General features: G+C 46.0%; 1 protein-coding gene across 6 annotated transcripts in view; it reads right to left on the reverse strand.

Annotated features, from left to right (window-relative positions):
- Nucleotides 1–20571, reverse strand: part of HIPK2 (homeodomain interacting protein kinase 2) — a 144991-nt gene that overhangs the window by 96068 nt on the left and 28352 nt on the right. For 4 of the 6 annotated variants that reach the window (XM_055712936.1, XM_055712934.1, XM_027799403.2 and 1 more), the window contains exon 2: nucleotides 2287–3385. In XM_055712936.1, the coding sequence (XP_055568911.1) occupies nucleotides 2287–3385 (1099 nt within the window). Of the gene's footprint in view, nucleotides 1–2286; nucleotides 3386–19349; nucleotides 19605–20571 lie in introns of all 6 variants that reach the window. The other 2 variants (XM_055712935.1, XM_055712933.1) reach the window with 1 other exon arrangement.

A 20571-nucleotide genomic window follows, 5' to 3' on the forward strand; every position in this document is an offset into this window, starting at 1 on the left:
CTGTCACTTCTTTGGCATGCCTGCACAGAGTCTGAGAGGCTTTACCCTGAGGAAGCTTTTCCTTCACATTCAGCTTAAATGTGCCATTTCTTGAAGTCATCCCCTTGTCTTTTATACTCTAGCAAGCAAAACAAGTGTAAATTAAATGGAAGACACATGAAATCTTTATAAAGCCCAGTGTTTCCCCTAGCACGGAAGTTCCTTCTCTTTGCAGTGGAATGGGTCTTTACTCTGTATTTTTCCCCATCACAAAATGAAGAAGAATATAATTTTTCCTCATGACTTGAATTTAGCTTCATCAGCAGCCCCCTGCTGATGTAATTCAACCCAACGAGATTTTTCTTCTTTTTTTCTTTTTTTTCCACCGGTGAGCTGCTGCCCCCTTTCCCCTCCTCCCATCAATTCAGGCATGGAAAACAAGGGAGGAATTAGACAGACAGAACTCATTATCTAACAAGCTGCAACTTCAGATGGGGCAGGAATAACATTTAAAATATAAAAAGCAAATTTTATCAAGCCTTTTGCTCCCCAGAGACCGCCACAAAAATATTCCTTGTTTGTCACTGAGAATGAACCATTTTTCTCTTTCATTTCTGCTTTCTGTCACATATTTCATTTTGGCTGCCCCTTCTGTCTTTCAGCTAGGGACCTAGGCTGCTAATGCAGCATCACAGATAACTCAACAACAAATGCCTGTATTATCTTTTTTTTTTTTTTTTTTTTCCTTCTAGTCTGCCAGGTAATTGCAACCCTAAAAGCTTTTGCATATTTACCACAGAAACATGTCTATCCTGGAGGATGGGACTGTCATCAGGTAGAATATTTCATTTAATAAGCCTCTTCTGGGGTATAAAACTAGGGTTGGGCATTTATTTTCTGGCCTCCTTCAGAGCAAAGGACAAACAGATAAAAAACAGCTACTGCAGTGCCACACTGTCAAAGTTCCTGTTCCTGTGAAAATTAACTCTTCCCAAGTTCACAGCTCAGGTGGGCTTTGCCACTGTGAGGTTTATGAAGTAGGAAAAGGGTCTGTTATCAACTCATGTTGTTTTTTTGTCCTCAGCCCTCCCTGTGTATAAGACAGATTTCTTTCCTATTTACAAACAGAGCAACTACCCTGGTTTTCTGTAACACATCTGATGAGCTGTGGATGCTGCCAGGACTGATTTTCATTACATCAGTCATCAAGAAGGATCCCATTTTCCCTCTTTGCCCCTATTTCACAGAATTACAACAAAAACATGGCCTGAACATTTCTAAATTCAGCTGTCACCTAAAGACAAATTCCCTTTCCCCTCCCCCATTCTCCCCCACCTCTGAGGTAGCAGCAGAATTGCTTTTCTCAGTCCTTGGGATGTTGAATCAAGCTGACTGGTATCAAAGAGAGGGTCCAAGGAGAACATCTACAGAGAGACTTTGTGTCTTGGACTCAAGACAGATGTAGAGGATGACCTTCTAGGAGTTATGAAAAGAGGCTGCTTTGCCGAAACTGTTCAACAGACTAAAGAGCGATATAGCTGGTTCACATGTTCACTTCCGGCACACTTACGCAGAGGTCAGAACTCCATCTGAGCACATAACATACCTGTAGTTTAAAGCACTGTGAGTGGGAATCAACAGTCCGTGACAGGTCCTTAGTCCAACACCAAATTACTGACAATACTCATTCATTTCTACCAACAGCTTCCCACACAGAGAAAGGTGTTTCCAACCTGGCCAGGCTGCCTGCTTGCCTGGAGCAGAGCTGACAGGAGCCAGCCAGAATCCTCCCATTGACTCTAGCAAGCTCCACAGCCTGTGTGAAAACTACTCCTTTACAAAGCATCTTCTGCATCCACCCAGTTTCCCTGTGAGCCAACCTTATTCTAGTAAAGTCCCTAGTTTCACATATGCATAAAGACATATCTGAGATACGGATTGATTCTTTAGGTTAAGGTCCTTCTGAAACCAAGAACCTACTTGCATTGGCTTGGAAAGGAAATATGGACTCTCCTGATACACGACCTCTTCTGGAAACAGTCCCGGAGAAAACAAAGTACTGACAGAGGTGAAAGGCTTTTTAAATTGTAACTGGCAAACTCTGTTTTCACAATGTTTTATTATTACCTAAAAATTTACAATGGTTTTCAATGCAAGTAAATTCCAAGAGGTCAGGATACCATTTTTTCCTATCACCAACAAGCCATTCTAAGAGCCATCCCAGCTAAGGATTAATACAGGAATGCAGGAAAATTCCCATAGGTAAAATACTCCTCCTGGTAATGTTACATGAGCGCAGTCTCTTACCTGTAATATCTGGATTGAAGGTAGGTAGAACACACAGCTTTAGACACGTGGCTAGCTGAACCAAAGTCTATGACCTTGACTCTATATGGCTGTCGGGAGGGGTCTACCAACATGATGTTCTCTGGTTTGAGATCAGCATGAATCAGTCCCAGGCTTTTCAGCTTCATTAGGGCAGTTGCTACCTGCTGGAGAATCGGTCGAATGTACTTAAGGGGCAAGGGACTGAATTTGTTTTGTTTTAGGAAATCATAGAGGTTCTGCTCCAACATTTCAAAGACCAAGCACGTGTGATTCTTGTGCTGGAAGCACTCATATGCACGGACAAAGTTGTAGTCATCCGCACTTTCTGTGCTCAGCCGAGCCAGGATGCTCACTTCAATCTGGCCTTGCCGGGCATAGGAAGGATGGTTCTTTAGGATCTTGATGGCCACAATCTCATTAGTGCCACGTTTCCAGCATTTGACTACTTGTCCGAAGGTTCCACGGCCAAGAAACTCTAACACTTCGTATGTGTTGGTCATGGAACAGAGCACCTCATGTTGCACCAACTGGTAATCCCCTTCGCTGTTGGAGCCACTGTTTTTGGAGGTGGCCGTAGAGGTCGTGGCGGTGGCTACAGTGGCCCCACTGGCATTGTTCTGAATCATTGGTGGATGCTCTTCAATGATCTGCACGCTGCTTGTGTTCTCAATCTCCTCACTCTTGCGCTTAAGTCCACATTTTTGGTAGGTGTCCAGAAGGCTCACAGTGCTGCGACGCATCAGGTTGTGTGGCCCACCCAGTGTTTGCCCAGACACTGCAACCACACCAGAAGTGCTGTTGGCGGATGTCACCACAATGTGCCCCGTGCTTGCTGGGAAGATGATGGTCTGTTCGTAAGGGATGCTCGGATTGGGAATCTGGAGGGAGGCGTTGACGGCTGCTGCGGCGGCTGCTTGGGAGGACTGCACGTTCTTGCTCTGGCTGTAAACTTTGCTGTGTGTGCCGTACCCAGTCATATCCCAGTTCGAACTCGGCTCCACTTTCAGTTTCTTCACGCTACAGAAGGCACTTGACTGAAGGGTGTGAGGAGAGAAAACTTGCACATGCGAGGCCATACCTGCAATACAACATCAGAGTGAAACCAGTGTCAAGATCCCTTCCCTGGCTTTTTTCATTTGTTCAGTGGCAGGAAGGGAAAATGGGATACAGACTTCAGATACAGCACACGCGCGCGCGCGCACACACACACACATCAAGTTCTTACAGAAATATGTATTCAACGCAAAATATTATGTTCTAAAATAAATCATTACCTCTGACCGAACTATACTAACAACAACCAAGATTCCTTTTCTCTTGCTCTCCCCCTTCTCTGTTTTAATAACAGGAAGGTAAATCTTATTTTTATTTTCTCTGCCTAAAGAGACTCCTATTCCCATTGTCTCCAGGAATATACCTAGCTCCCTGGAAGAACTCATGTCAAATACTGCAAAGTATTCTGCCTATGGAAACCAATCTCATATCTTCGGGCTCATCCTACATTAAACAGTTCGGTGGATCTGACTTAAGCCCTCCATTAGCTCCCATAAAACCACTGTGTAGCTTCTGGCCTACAAACAGCCAGGACGGGACCAGGAGTGATACACTGTGACAAAATGGAGGTGCACAGACAAAGGTGAGGAGCCAGGAAGAAGCAGCAGATGATGTTTCAGGTTGCTTGCCAAGTCTGCCTGTGGGAATCGTGCACAATGCTGGTCTGTGCTCAGGGACACTGGAGATGGGAGTTACACAACATGAGCCTCACTGTATGCTCTCAGTTCTCCCAGATTTATAAAACTGTGTTCATCTATTCTTATTCACAGTGACAATACCATCACTGGAAAGCAGATCCCCTGGAAATTAACAGCAATGTTAATGAAGCAATGTGCACATTAGCACGTGGCAGAATTAGGTCCTAATAGAACCTTATTTTTCAAGAAAAGAAATGCCCTATTTTAATGCAAGTTTCTTTGGTTCCAGAAGACTTAAAAAATCTTTAAAATCTTTATTTAAAAAATGCAAACAAACAAAAAAACCCCCACAAACCAAAAAAAGAAACCCACAACCTCATAACCGAAGTGAAAATAAAGTATCACTGAGACAGACTTACTGAAGGATTCCGAGTAACGTTCCAATGAAACAGAAAATGCCCCTATTCAGAAAAGAATATATGGCCCACAGAGGGCATCTAAGTCCTGACTTGTTGCCAGCTTTCCCTGCCCAGGGTAGGATGCTACCTATGGGGCAAAGGTATTGTGAACAGCACAAATCTATGGGGATTCCTGGGGAAGGAGTTAGTGTCCAGCGGGAGTCAGAGCAGAAAGTCACAGCCTCCTTCACCATTCTATCTGTCATCAGTGTTTCTTTTTAATAAACCAGAATGACTAGGGAAGAAAAAGAAAATATGCTGAGCTGGCACCATTGCTGAATTATCAAGCACAAACATAACCTTGACTTGTTTTCAACTTTAAAAAGTTAAAAGCTGAATGAATGCTTCAGTGACAAAACCACAACAAACTCCACAGTGCACATGGATGACTTCTTCATGTGGAGACCTGAGAGTATGTAACACTCAGCTCCCTTTCGTAAAAGAAACGCATGCTCCACTAGTCCTTGTTGCTCTTTGGAAGATTTTCTGGAACTCATATGTACGCATACACACACGCATGCATGCATAAACATATACACCTATATAGAAAAACATGAACATTGCTCCACAGTTCCAAAGCTCAGTAGCATCGTCAAGCAAACACACCCAAACACACCCAACACCTATTTTCCAGTTAATTCCCAGCAGCCCAAAGCCCAGGAACTGCTCAAGGAAAGGGGTGCTGTAGCGAGCCAAAAAACACCATTCACAGCTACACAGAAGTAACCAGCAAAGCAATCACTCCAGTTTGCTTCAACACCCCCACCTTCATCCCTGCCACAGTGACAAACTTAGGAAGACAGGGCAGATGCAGAAGAAAACCCCTAACAGGACATGTGGGGAAACCCTCATCCCTGCTGGAACAAGCAAAACCCCACTAACCCCACTCTAGCAACAAAGTCTTGCAAAGCGCAGCATGCCCTTCTTTGCAGACATGACCCCTGGCTTCAATGTGATTTCTGATGCTGTTTGCTGCCATTCGTATTAACTTCCCCCTCCCCAGCCTCCTTGGCAGCAATTTCCAAAATCTCTGCAATTGGTTCCTCAGCACCCCCTGCAGCTCCCGACCCCTCAAAGTGCTTTCTCTTCTCTTTTCCACAGGGTGATGATGTTGCCACGAATGCTGTAGCATGTGGCACGCAGTGAGCTCGGAGAACCGTAGCAATATTAGTCAACTTGTCATCCTGGACACAAGTACTGTATGTGAGTGAGCTGAAACTGTGTTTGTTTTTCCACTGATTAAGAAGAGTCATGGTGTTCCTTCTAGTACAGTACCGACCTGCCTGGAGAGTGGGGTTGGTTTGATGTATATTTTCCCCCTGGACGCAAATAATAAAGCAGATGTAATTGGTAACATATTGTGGACCTAGCAGAGCTGTAATTTATAGCTTTATGGCTTTCATTCCATGGTGTGCTTGAGCAATATCTCTTCATACAAAATAAAAAGGGGAAAAAAAGATTGATGCCGAACAAGGAGAGAGGTGTTTCTCACACTCTAAAGATAACACCAGAAGACCCAGGCATCCCAAATTGAAGTCAGGGATGTGAAGCGCAGCAGCTGCAACTTTCTCCAGCCCTGCTGTAAAAATCAGGATAATTGCCACCATTAAAAGACAGACTTTCAACTGGTGCAAACTGGCAGGGCTCCAGTTGATATCAGCTGACACTAAAAACAAGGTCAGCAGTCACTCAACGTTGTCATCATCAGATGGCTGCCTGTGCCCCTTGGTGAAATGAGTTGTTGTTAGGGCCAGGTTTCCACATCAACAACCAGCCCCCTTGCTGTCCCTGCAACACGGCTGGCAGCCTCAGCAGGGGGACAGGAACAGGGGACAAACACTGACCCACCCTGGTACCCCAAAACCGGAGCAGACAGAGGGAGCAGAGCTGTGTTGTGGCTAAAGGGAAGATTCTGGACTCCCCTGCTGCCACTTCCACTCTCCTCAGAGGTTATAGCGCATCGTAAGAGAAATACTTTTTTTTTCCCCAAAAAAAAGAAGTATGAAATCTTCTTCCTTCCATCCAAAATGATTTTCTCACATTTGAGGTTTTAGGGGCACACATTGTAAGGAGAATAACTGGTCCAGCTCTTCAGCATAGTCCAATACCAAGAAATTACAGGCTGATTGACAGCTTGGTGATGGGAAAAGAAGGCTTCTGCAGCAAAGTCATTTTTATTGCAAATTTGCCTGTGCAGTTAATGTGAGAAAAATAGAACCTTGAATTTCCTGAGGACACTATCAAATTGTGCTGGTGGCATGTTTTTTTCAAAAAGGATCTTTGCTCCATGGCAATAGCAGAAATAGTAATAAATGTGACTACAAGTTGGATGGTTTGTTACAGGGATCAAATTCCTCATTACAGCCTGTAACGATTTACAGCTTCAGACTTTTGATTACATAGGCATGACATGACTACAATGTCCATGAAGAAACAAGCCAGCAGTAATGGGGCAATCCAGGCCAGCCAAGCCCTGTGATAACAATGCTCCCTGAGCATCCCCCAGAGCCAGTGAGGATCCCAGGAAGCATCCTTGCTCCTGGGGACTTGGAAAGACAGAGGGGCCATAAGCCACGGAGGGATGGAAAACGGGCTGTTTCACTAGGGAAAGGTCCTCTTAAACACCCACTCACAGGTCTTCCAAGAAACCTCCTGTGTGAGGCTGGGCCTCTCTTGCTGCCTCCCTTCACTGCAGGAAGATCCTAGCAGACCCCTTGCCACGTTTTGCACAGGATGGCTTGAGGCTGGCACCCAGCTCCTTGCCTTTTTGCTCTCCACCAGGAGCAGAGAGGGTGAGGCTGCTCAGGACGAGCAGCTGTGCCCACCAAGCATTCCTACTCACCTAAAGCCTAGCCCAGCAGCCCCACCTATGCTAGCAAAAGCTTTGCCTGGACTAAAGCAAGTGGCAACACATGCTGAGCTCAGGCTTAGTCCCTGCCTTGGCAGGGGTGCCGGGCAGAGTACTACAGCCCCCATTTTGCCAGCCAGGCTGCAGCCAGGGCTCTGCAACGCTAAATACAAGCCCTGAAGAGTGCAGGTCTAATTTTCGTATCATCCCTGCACACAGCAAGTCTCTGGGCTGGGAGCAGAATCAAGGTTGGGCACCATGCATTAAATAAAATTGATAGTTTCCTTCTTTAATAATGATTTTAGTGTACCCATTTAAAGCTCTCACACAACTGACAGTAACTGGATTTAATGGGGCCTTCCCTGTCCTTGATACAACTCACATAACTCCCTGTAGCATCCACATGAGCTGAAGTATGTAGTGTGCAGCTAGAGGACAATGTTAAAACAGCCTGAATGACTTTTATTAAAAGACTTGAGGGGTTTTTTTTCTAAGAACTCCTCCCACGTCAGCTTTCACCTAATAATAATTTAGCAGGTGCTATTTACAATTCAGATAGCCCTCTTCTGCATGCATACACAAATCACACAGCTGCCTCACTTGGAAGTACAACAGGTTTCAGGAAAGCAAATGAGGTACAGTTCTCCATCCACCCACCTCACCCCAAAGGGCAACAAATACACTTTGGGGACTAAAGAAGGAACAGTTTCAAAGTCACTGATGTTTTCTTCTGCTTTATTCCTAGTGCTTACTGCTGATTTATAAATGTGGCCTTTGTGGTGGCAAGAGACCAAGCCCCTGCCCTGTATTAAGTAGGCAGTAAGACCTTTTGCAGTACCTGCAGAGCTGCCAGTGTTCTGTAACCAGAGGCTGCTTGCTGACTGCCGCCAGAATGACAGTGCCTGCTTGAAAAATACTGTAGAAAGCACATGGCATGTGTTCAGCATATAAATGATGCACACAAGACACTCCTGAAATAAGTATCTTCCACTTCTCCCCAGAGAGGCACAAGCCTGCAAACTCATATACACACTCGGGTTAGGAAGGCAATGAAAAGGGGATCTGCCAGGTGTGGCTAACTTATTGCACCTTCAAAATAGCTGTGTCTCCAGCACAGCACTCTTCTTTATGGTGGCCTCTGTGTGGCCCCTTTTGAGGTATTGTCCCCAGTACCACTGCACCCTTGGAACCTCCTTAAAATTTATGTCCCTGGAGGCTACACAAATTACTTCCCTTGTGGTGCTGAATGTTTGGAGACAACCTCAAAGTGGAGTTCCAACCTCAACAGCCTCAGCTCCTTCCTGTTCCTGGTGAGCAGAAGATGTCAAGGAAGCCTTCGTTCCAGGTGAAGATCTCTCTGCCTTCCTGCTCTGCTTTTCCTGTCCTGCTAGTAAAACTGTCTCGTCCTAATTACTAGTTTCCTAAATGCTTACACAGGGCGCAGCAGTTCTCCAAGATGTGACAGAGCCTGTCCCCTGTATTGCTCCAGACCTGGTTTCACATGGCTCCAGGCTGCCACGTTTGATCCATGACCCACAGCCGGACAGAAAAGCAAGACTTTCCAACACACAGAGTAGCCATAAACAAAACCAAATGAACAAAACCGAGCATCCATCTCCCTCCCTCTCACCCCCACCCAAAAAGCACATCCCCACTGCAGCACAATGGCCAGTGTACACTCCGTATCCCCCTGCCACCCCAACTGCCCTCCAACACATCCCTCTCCTGCATTTATAGCATCAGCAACCCTACTTATTATTTAATTCCCACACTATGAGTTTGCTTTATAGGTAGGATATAAGTTATCAACCAGGATATGGAGGGGGCATAAGCAGTTGCTCTCTGTCACGGCCTGAGCAGGTTGTTTCGGCATGTGGCTCAGGTTAATGCTATCACTCCTCCCAAACCATCTTTATTCCCTTCCTTATTCTCCCTTTTAACTCCTTAAATCCAGGGAAACTTGCCTGTTGGATACTGAAAACTTTCTCAGCTAACCAGGGCAAAGAGGACACAGCCAGAAAAACACTGGGGAGACCTTCCTCTGAGCCAGCCACCCATCCTGCCCCCTTCCCTGAGCCTCCAGCTTCACCACACCTGCCCACAGGCACAGAGGTGCTGGGAGAGGTGGTAAGGGCTGGCCAGGGCTGCGAGCCAGCACCACCTGGGGAGCAGGGCAGTCAGCAAGGCTGAGCTCAGTGCCTAGGTACTGATGCAGGCTGAAGGCTGGTGAGATGGCGCACACCCGCTTTCCCCTCCAGGACATCTCTGGTGTTGGGGGTGGTGGGAGATGGGTGCTCTCCAGTGCACAGACCCCACAGGGTAGCACCTCTTTTCCCAGGGCTAAGGCATGGCGACTGCAAGATAGGCAGAGCAGTCCATGCTGGGTCCATATCCTCCAGGAAGCATCTCTGCCACCCCAGGTGAGAGCCCTCGCAAGCAGCTCGGACGAAAATTGGCTACCCAGACCCTTGGCACATCCCGCACAGACCAAATGAGGCAGCACCACCCTGAGCCTGAGCCTGTGCTGGAGCCTGGAAACATCTGGGCTGCTCCAGCTTCATCCACCTGCACTCCCCACATCTGGCAGGTCACTAGACAATGTCATGTGAGCTGGATTTAGACCGTGGGCAACCACTTAAATAACAAGCAAGCACTAGCCACAGATTGCCCTTTGAACCATCTGTACCATCTGTATTTTGTCTCTATAGACCAAAGTTTATTGCACAGTCCCTGCAATATCAAGCCTTTCCTTCAGTGCTCAGTGACCACAATCTCACCAGTACAAAACTCCACTCTTCCATATACACTGCAAGCCACAAAGCCCTAATATCTTCTGTGATCTAGAAACATCATGGTTCTTATTCATCCTTTTGATGTGGGTTCAGGTGCCCACGAGCCTGAGTAACAAGCTTTGGGCTCCTCTGACATATCCCTCGTTTTAAGCACATGAAACAAAATCTCTGGGACAAATATATACACTTACATTTAAATCCTTGATTACACATCAGTGAAGGATTCTTTTGGGGTCACTTCCATCTCCCACTTTAATGAATTGTAGTAATGACAAAAGATATGACAGATTTCTTCAGTTAATCATGTGCGTAGTTTATGTTTCACATTATTGTTAATTAACTACGCAACACCTGAGAACGCAGGTTAAAATATACCTCACCAGAGGCTGCCTCATTACTTCCCTGCAGATGCTGCAGCCAGTTGATCAGACACTAATTTCTAGATCTTGGTGTAAGAAGGTCCAGCATTCAAGTCCATGTTCCCCTGAACTGGAAGGTTAATCCCTAGATACCTTCCTAGAAGAAAACTCAGCACAGCTGGAATAGCGCAAAACAACTTCTCCAGGACAGCTCAACATCACTGAGTGGAAAACAAATGAAGGCAGCAAGCGAATACAGTGGATAGGCTACAGCCTCGACAAAACACAGCCAGACCCCAGTAAGTAAATTCCACCTGTCAAAGCTGACAGGAAGACTGTCACCTCTACAGAAATCATGAAATTACACTGCAAATGCTCTACCAAGACGTCTAAGTGCTCTCCAGACATAATATAAGAAACCTGGGAGTGCACTGTGGCCATGGCAGGTCTCCATGGCTTGAGAAGGCAGATGGATAGCCCTGCTGGATGTACCTCACGCCCAAGCCTGGGAGCGAAGCCATCACTTCCTGTGATGACTCTGGAGTCCCAAGAGCAAAATGAGGTGACAAATGATAAAGACAGAGGCGGCAGCAGCACCCGAACACCTTCAAGGTCTGCATGGGTGTGCAAAGGAACTCATGTTCAGTGTAAAGACATTTTAGGAACGCGGGTGTCAGTGAAACTGGGAACAAGTTTTACAACCGAACACTCAGTACTCCCAAGGGCCTCAGCCTCAGAGGAAAAGAAAGTCGGCTCTGAAGTCAGAGATGGAATGAGAAAAAAAAGAACATGATGAAGTCAGACAGGAAGCTCTGCTTTGAAGCTTTATCTTTGGAGGACACTGAAGGATGCCTAACAAAATGCTTTGCTGAAGAAATCCCTCTTTTACTTTTCTTGGAGAGAGGCCCAGCAGACCTGAGGCACATGTGGGCTGCCTGGGTGGGGCTGTACTGCAGGGTGCTGGGGGACCCATGAGCAGTACCACACCTGCCCAAAGAGCAGGAGACCACACTAACACCCGCAGCACCACTCAGAATACGGCATGACACACTTGTATAATTCCATGCTTACATGAGCACCTGAAGTGCTGGGAACGGCCAGAGGAGATGGGGAAAGCAAGCTACCAAGGAATGTTTTGTGGCTTCCCCATCCTGAAACCAAAATGGGACCAGATGAGCCTAAAAGCCGTTATTCAGATCAATGTGCCAGGTAGGACTGTTTGTTTTCTGGCCACCTTCATCCCTCCTATCCTATGTCCTCTATGGTGGCAAAGTAGAACAAACAATAACTACAGCACTTCTACAGCACCCAAAGTTCCCTTTGGAGAGCTAGTAAGACAGTAAATATGTCTCATCAGTAAATATGAATCAACTGGCCACAATTTGCCTGGTAGTTCAGTTTAGCATATGGGTCCATAAATTTAACCTCCAAACAGATCTGTAATGTAAGAGCATCTAGGTTCCCACAAGCTCTATCTCTGATTGCTAGTTGCTGACAGAGCTGCATCCTGAAAGTGGAACTGAAAAAAAAAAAGGATCTTGGCACGGCTCTGCTTTCTGGGCAGCATGGGTCAAGTCTCTCAGTTGTGTCACTTCAGCTTCCATCTTCCTAACCGGGGTTGACCATGGTATCCCCATCTTACATGGAAAACAGAGGACTTCCTCAATTACTGACCCCAAACTTCACTGGCTGCCCTACCTGTCCCTCTGTGATCTTAGTTCCTGGGAAAGCGCCCCTGGAAAAAGGACCAAATTGAATCAGCGTTTCCCGCTGCTGCCCTGGCTACGCCCCGCTCAACCACACAGCACTGGCACACTCGTGGCTTCCCACAGCTGCCTACTGGAAAGGATATTTTGGTTTTTTTCCACAACAGCTGCCTCCCCACCTGGATGACCTCCCACCTGTAAATATTAGCTTTGTAATGTCAATGACTCCAACTGGCCCACAAGTGTGGTGAAACCACAGGGAATGGCTGGCATCTTGCATACCTCGCTCATTAGAAGCAACCCTACTTCTGAAGGCAGGACATGGGCAAGGCTTGCTAGAGTCTCAGGCTGAGCCTCTCACTCCCACAGGATTTTTTTGTGTTTCATTTGCAAAGAGGCCATTGCATGACATTCAGCCCCTGCTTTGTTTATGAAATCTGAAACTCAGATCAAGCACTAGCTGAGCTGAAAAGGTCAGTTTGCCTGTTCACAAAATCCCTCCCTTCATTTCATTTCCATCAGGATACAGACCTGTTGGAGAGAACAAAGTTTCTGGTGAGGTCTGGATGAAATACATAGGATCTGGGCTGCAAAGGAAGATGAAAATGCAAGGAGAAAGGTGGAGAAGCCGGGTATGGGGCTCTGACAAAGCAGAAAATTGAGATAGACTGATCTGGTGACCTCCCAGCTATCCCAAAGTCAGGGTTAACCACATCTTCTTGCTTCTGTGGAAACATCTCCCTTTCAAAGAAGAATGACCAAACACAGGATTTACAGCACTCCCATACATTGCAGGCTATAAGGTGTTTTTGAAAATTAAGAGACAGAATACTGCAAATTAATCACCTGACCTGCAGTTTAAGTAGTATTTACAGTATTTACAAATCTGTAAATAACCTGTCTTCACACAGGCACACAAACACAAACCCACACAGAGAAAAGCCCTTCAGTTCCTCAAGGAAACACATCTCGAGCATGTTTTTTTCACCCTGTCTTCCAGACTTTATCTTCCTCATCACTTAAGGCCAAGAAAACATCCCCAAAGTGATGGCCAAACAGCCAGAAGTCTTTTATTGCTGTCGCTCTTGGCTTTTGGTTTGCATTCCATAGTTAAGACTGTAAACCCAGAACATGGAACAGCAAGGGCCATGAGCTGGGACTAGAATGGACACAGCAAGACTGAGCCACCTGGCCCAAACAAAGGATCATCAGGGAGACATGGGGTTTAGAATTTGGGTGTGGACACATTTCTCCCCCCAAAAAAAGCCTCTTTAATTCACAGGCTGCACCTGAGAAGAGTAACTCTGTAAAAAAGTGCTGCTTAACTGTCTCGATCCTTTCTCCTTCGAGACTGGAGCTCATAGGAGACTGCAGTGAGAGGGAGCTGCAGCAGTCTCCAAGAGACATGGGGCGTTACCAGGCGTATCCTTGGGAACCCTGGTAACCGCTCAGAGATTCCAAAGGTTTGCTTTGCTGTATTTGAGGTTGTACTGACCTCTGTCACACAAAACACACCGTCACACTCAGGCACACATAGACGTGCAAGCACTTGCACAGCCAGAGGATGACCCACAAAGGCAATGAAGCTCTTCTCCAAAAGAAATTAGTGATGCTGCCTCAAGCGATCCCACAGAAGTGCCTTGGGACACCTCCCTGCCCCACCACTGGCCTGCGGCTGGGGCTGGGGGCTGGCAGTACATGCCCAATCTCCCACTGTCTTCAGAGCAACTTCCTTTTTAAGCAAGGTCTAATGGGACAGAGGCCAGTTCAGCATGCAGAGAAGACAAAATTACAGTTTGGCCAAGGAAGGACAGCCTAGGTAATGCAGGAAGCTCTTATTAACACAGAAAGAAAACCTGATTTAGGTATGGGGATAAACTACATGAAGGATTTCAGAGCCTTGAAGAATAAACATCCAGGAGCTCAGGAAAAGATAACTACTTGAGGAAGAAGGATATAAGGCCCTTGTGTGTGATGAAGAAGCTCAGGGACTCCAGTAACTGCCTGTTCCCCTTCAAAGCTCTAAAAGAAAAGAAATCAGAGCAAGGGAAGTCATTAAGAGAAAGAAAACAATAAAAACCTCCACCTGTATCAGCGGAACTCCCTGGCTGCCATCAGTTTCTTCCCCAGGTTTCTCTTTTGTGCAGGATATGATTATTTACTGACATATTTATTTACCCAGCTCTCATGCTTAACACCATGGCTGCTGGGCTTCTTGCACTAGCAAGACTAGAGCATGACAGAAGAGGACAAAGCTGAAACTGGAGATCCAGTATGGTATGAGCCAAATGCCTTCTGCAGTGCAGCCTGAGGCATGCTACCACTGTGATGGGCTAGAAAGTGGGACTGAGCTCAAAAAACAGGCTCTAGGCAGAGCCACAGCCAGACTGGCTGCACACACTCCTCTTCAAGAAAGGGCAAGTAGGGATAGCTTCAGTGCGGTGTACGGTGGAAGGCAACCTTTGGTATAACTTTGGTCCAGATCACTCAGTGCTTTTGAGGCCCTGAACAGCATCCTGCAGAAACACGGGCACCTGAGCGAGCCTCACACCCTGTACGACTGCACTCACTATTCACTACCAGTAACTGCTGTGCAGCACTCCTAGGTACAGCATAATTGCTGAAACTAAACCTACAGAATCAAAAAAACACATTAGAAAGGATAGCTGGCTACAGACAACAGACTACCTAAAGAGGCTGTCGGGCCTCCTCGTCCATGTTCCTACACTTGTGAACTGACGTATCAACATGTGCTTCCAGCAACATGCAGCCACTTGCTCCACCTCTTCCATAACCACCTTTTTGGCAATATTACAGTTGTTTTGCAGCCATCTCCTTTCAGCCCAGAACACTGGACTCTTTCCTTTTCCTACAGCAATGAAATTAGAGGATTCAGCCTAGACAAAGTGGGACAATGAGTTCAGAATCATCAACGTGCTGGTGATATCAGAGCCAAGCTGTCCACAGTCACACCTATAGGTTTTGACTAACGATGAAGAGGAAGTCTGGCCAAACTGAGTCACAGCGAAAGAAGAGTTTCTGGGAAAATAAGTTCTGTATGATTTTCTCACAAGAAGCAAATACACTGCTGTTTCTTCATGATCCAGAAAAAAAACAAATTAGTAACAACTTGTGGTCGTATCACAAGAGTTTTCAGTAGGTCTAGGAGAACACTGGGCATCTTAGCTTAGTCTAATAAAGGAATTACTAGGGAGATAAGTGACCTGGGGTGGGTCTATGGTTGTTACTAAAATTACTTTGAGAATCCCAGTAAAATCCCAGTAAATGATGGGGGGGGGGGGGGGGGCCTCAGGGAGACTGCCAAAAAAAAAAGCCCAAAACCAGCTAGGGGAATTTAGTACCAAAAGACCTGTGAAATTTCATCAGATCTTATGAACTCAGAACTCACAGAGAGCTTTCCAAGATCCATATAGATGAAAAATAAGAAGAGACTGGAAACTAAATTCAGCAGAAGTACAGTTACTGGGGAAATAATTTAAGTGGGAAGTGGCAAGTTTACACCCTGTATAAATACCCAATTAATTCAATGTTTGCAGTACTCCTTTGTGGACATACTCCTTGGGTTTAGTTGTTTTTCATATCTGAAAATAGCCATGCTTCCCTCTTTAGTCCTTCCTGGGCTCATGGGAGACTGAAATGAGTCACCAGAGGACCAGCTGAGTCATACAGCCAAAGCCTGGAAAGTGATGCAAAATTGGTCATCACATCCACAACTAAATTGTGGATGACGGCAGCCCTCCTAGCAACCAACCGTGCATTAGGCAGAAAGGGTTGGAGACCACTACCACTACAATACATTACTTTAAGCCAGACAGAAGGCGGCCTTAAATGAAACTAGTACAATGCAAAACAAGCACTGATTGCTTGTTCTACATCTGACACAAACCCATTCCATTTAGTTTCCCCATACCAGTTGCATTAAGAAAAAGTGAGTTCTTTATCTCAGAAATGGCCATCCCCATCTTCCAGATCACAGCCTATTTCTAGCCGATTTTACAACTTCTACAAACCAAAGTCCTAATTTATTCAATTTCTTTAGAATATCATCAAATCTTAACAAAACCTGTTTTGATATGCAATCTCCCTCAGGACCAAATAACTACCACCTTTTAAGAACACAGGTCAATATTTAATTTTTAGGTCTATTATCTTCAGAACAAAAGGAAGTGGGGCAATTGCTATCAGACCTGTCCTGAGCAGTTGGGCACCCTGTGCACAGATGCAGTGCAAGCTCCCTTGCCCCACACATAACTTGGATAGCACACCACAACCTTGCATTTGGGCATTGAACAAACGATGCTCATCCTGACCAGCTGTCCAGCCCTCCCAGACCTGCTGTCGATCAGCACGCACCATCAGGCATGTCGCTGACACACCTGCATGGACTAAAAGTGCTGAGTGGGACCTCAGTCCTAGAAACGTTAGTCACAGGCATGAAAACAGATGTATTTATACCAGCACCTACAAAAGCAGTGACCCGCAACACAGAGCTCACCTTGATCTCTGTCCCCCTTTATAGAAATCTGGCAAAAACAGAAAACAAGACGTAGCTGAGTGATAAAACCACCAAGGGCTACAGAAAGCCCTAATACTAACTGTTATGGAAATATTCACAAAGGAGACAAGCAAAAGGGAGTGATGGAGCTCTACAGCAAAATGAACAGCCGGTAGGTCTTTAGCCTGTTCTCCCTGTGCTGTGACAGAAGAGCAACACTGACTTGCGAGGGCTGGGTTGCATTGAACAGCTGCTCAGGGAAACCTGTCTCCACACAGCTCACCATCACCCTGCGAACCACATGCCACAAGCTACCACCGATCCAAGCATGGGGGCCTCCAAAGCAGCGGGTGGTTTTGGGGACAGCATGTGTGGCAGATCAACAGTGCAGGTCCCTTTGTGGCTCACCCCAGAAATCTGCTGGCTTGAAGCTCCCGATCACACTCCTCTCACCCGCCCCAGGCAGCAGCGAATGGCACTGAGGGACTGCATGTGAGATGGCACCGAACAGGTTTTCACGAAACTGCTCTAGATTTCCCAACTAATGATGTCACTCCTGTTTTGTCTTGGTCCTTCCCTCCAGCTCATCCCTGCATTTCAGCAAGGCCATGATGCATCAGCCTTGCTGTGCCTCTGCTCCCAGCCCTCTGCACCTTCTCTCTTTTTTCCTTTGCCAAAAAAAATATAAATAATAATAATAATAAAAAAAAGAGCTGAGAGGTTCAGATGGGCATCAGTGAATGAAGAACACAACAAGCCACGGTAACATTGGAGCCTTAGGGAAGACTGATGTCAAACAGAAGAAGGTGTAACCGGACATTTAGTTTTTTAAAGGCTTGGTGGTAGAGACTCCAAGTTGTTCAAATGAAACGATAACTTACTCCATGCTCCGCAGAGGCAGAAAATAAATATGAAACTGGATCCTGGCAGCACCACTAGATCCCAAAATTGACCCTCCTGCTTTCTGCTCTGCCTGCTCCAAGGAACATGCTATTCCTGGAGGAGTTTTAAAAAATAAAGCCCAAGGAAATATTCTCATGTCCTCTCCATTTCCCAAAGCCAATGCAAGCAGCTCGCTTGAGTGGCCCTCCCATGCACAGCACCCTTAGGTCCTGGAACTTGCTAACAACCCAGCACGGGCACCATGGGCTGCCCTGGTACTAACCACGAGCAGTGCAGCAACTGCAGTGTGCAGCTCAGCACACGCGAGCTACAATAAACTTGTCAGACTGTGCAAGACATGAATCATATGGATTGCCACAACAGCAACACAGTGTGTGCAGCCCTGCTAAAACAAACGAACAAACAAACAAACAAAAAAAAAATCCTAAGACATCCCAAAACACAGATGTAAGTAAATGGCTACTCTCCTGAGGCTGCCAGTACGGTTATGCTACAGAGCTTGCCTGAAAAATATATAGCCTCTTGACTTGAGCCACCAGAAATGCTTCAGCATGGCTGTAGCAGGGAGCCAGGGGAAAGCAGGAGTAACGCTCAGCCTCTTCTCCCTGGGAACCTGGACCCTGACCAAGCAGATGCCTGGATTGCCCAGGATGCTGGAAATGAGAGAAAACACTTGCAGCAAAGGCTGCTCATCGGTCACCGAAGGAACTGCCTGCAGAGGTTGCTCAGGTTTTTTTTTTAAAACACACCTCTAAGCGCACTTGGCCAGCTGGAAGTGCTGCTCCTCTCACACTGGAAGTTATGCTGGAGAAACAGCAATGCCTTTTCCTGCTCAAGGTCCTCCTGGAGTCCTTGGTGCAGCCATGAGACTGAAGCATGGAACTCTGGGGGTTCCATGCTGCCTTTACCCTTTGTGACAGCCTTCAGAGTTGATGACTAACTATTCCATCCATGCTTGCAGGCCAGCAGGACATACAGTTTCAACATTGAAACTGTCACTAATAACTAGACTTTGGATATACATGTATTTTTCACTTCTACCACTGCAATACAGTCAATGGGGATATTGACCATTTTACCATTCTGTTTCCCCCCCCTGCTCTTTAATGATCTCACTGTGTCACCTCTTAAGCCACCGTCCTTCACTCAGAGACATGCCTCACCTTCTAACCAGCAACTGCAAGCCTGTGACCCAAGAGATGAATCAGGCAGACAAAAGCAAAAGGGAAGGCATAAGGCCAGTTTGTTTGCTTTTCCTGGAGGATTCAGGCCAGAGACTTCAGCTTTTCCAGGTCAAGACAGTGTCTGCATTAGAAAATATTCTATAAATTCTTTATTTAAACTGTTCCCCTAGGGCAGCTGGCTAGACCCTCATGCTACAGGCACGTGGGTCTGTGTCTGAGTTTAAGCACATGAATTGTCTTAACTGACTTTAGCAGGACAACTCACGCATTGAAAGCTAACCACATGTGTAAGTGTTAGCAGGATCAGGGCATTAGTCATCTTCCCTTGTTTTCTGCAAGGGGGGTTGTGTAGGAAAAAAGCCCAAAAAGCCCCCTCAAAACCTGTGGATAAGGTTCATGTATCCAAGTCACACTTGAATCTAAATTAAACCACTTTCTCCCTGTCTCCCACTCTCCCATTTTTAAAAGTAAGTAATTTTCTGCTGGTTAAGGTCTACTGTTAACTGATTTCAAGAGAAATCCTGCAGAAGGTAGTCTCCAGCACCCATGCCCACCCCAGAAGCTACACGCTCTCAGAAGACCTACGTGGCCATTCTGCAGGTTCTGTTCTCCTGGGTTCTCTTCTGGGGGGTTTCTTCCCTTTTTTCTTCATGACTAGTAACAGGCATAGACAAACATGCTCTCTGCTCATGGCAGAGTAGGTCTGCCGCTGCTGTACGTTGTCCACCTGGAGTGAAAATTCCGCCTGGTGACACTACATTCTGACTGAAGCCAACGGTGATGTCACAGACTGAGTATTGTGACTTCAGCTGGAAAAGGAGCAGTGGGAGCAGATGAACTCTGAAAACAAAGATATTGTTTTGGTGTAAACATCCTTCACAGAAAAGATGGGGAAAAAAAAAAAGAAAAAAAGAAGTATAGATAAATACAGGATAAACAGAGTTTTCTCTAGTCAGATCTCTCTAAGTCCCAACTAGGTACTGAAAGGTTTGTCATTTTGTTTCTGTTCTGTTAAGAAATGAGGCCCTTACTAGCTTTTGAAATAAACATTTTCTATCCTTCTTTTAATTTTGTTTTTAATACCTTCATGTCTCATCATTGTCCTAGAATAAGCAAACACCACTGCTGCATAAAGAAACAGGTCTCAGGAAATAATGTACAGTATGTTTCCAAACGCTTCATAAATCCACAGGCAGCTTGCAAATACTGCCTGCATTCCTGTGTGAGTGTGGTTGTTTTTCATATAAGTCACGTATTAATGCAATTTGGAAAAAAAACTTAACCCCATTCAATCACATCCCCTTCAACCTTTACACTGAAACCCAGAGGTTATAATTACACCTAAGAGCAGGAATAAATTAAAACAAGCGCTGGTGGTGCCTTGTACTTTTTTTTGGAAAGAAAGCTGATCCTGTCTACCCTGCCTTATGCGCTCTGTCTATACACAGAAATGGGCTGGCTGGCTGGCAGGCAAAGGGGGAGAGAGTAGGTTTTCATGAGGTCAGAAGTGAAAATAAGGTCACTTTCAGAGGTCAGAAATGGAGCAACGCATCCCATGTCCTAACATATACCAGAACTTCAGAAGGGGACATTAGCTTCACTACCTTCCCTTCTGCCACGCAGGATATCTTCAAGCTGTGGCACACCAGGAGGTCTGCAGAGGGGAGTGGGAGGGAGGACGCAGGCACTTGATGGGTTAGACACTTTCCACTGCTTAGTAAGGGTTATTTAAAGAGTAGCACACTGTGACAAAGTCAACACCCAGCAGTGTGGATGTCAACCACCGGAGGTCGGGGCAACAGACTGA

The sequence above is a fragment of the Falco cherrug genome, chromosome 5 (assembly GCF_023634085.1).
Source record: "Falco cherrug isolate bFalChe1 chromosome 5, bFalChe1.pri, whole genome shotgun sequence".
In the NCBI taxonomy this organism is placed as follows: Eukaryota; Metazoa; Chordata; class Aves; order Falconiformes; family Falconidae; genus Falco; species Falco cherrug.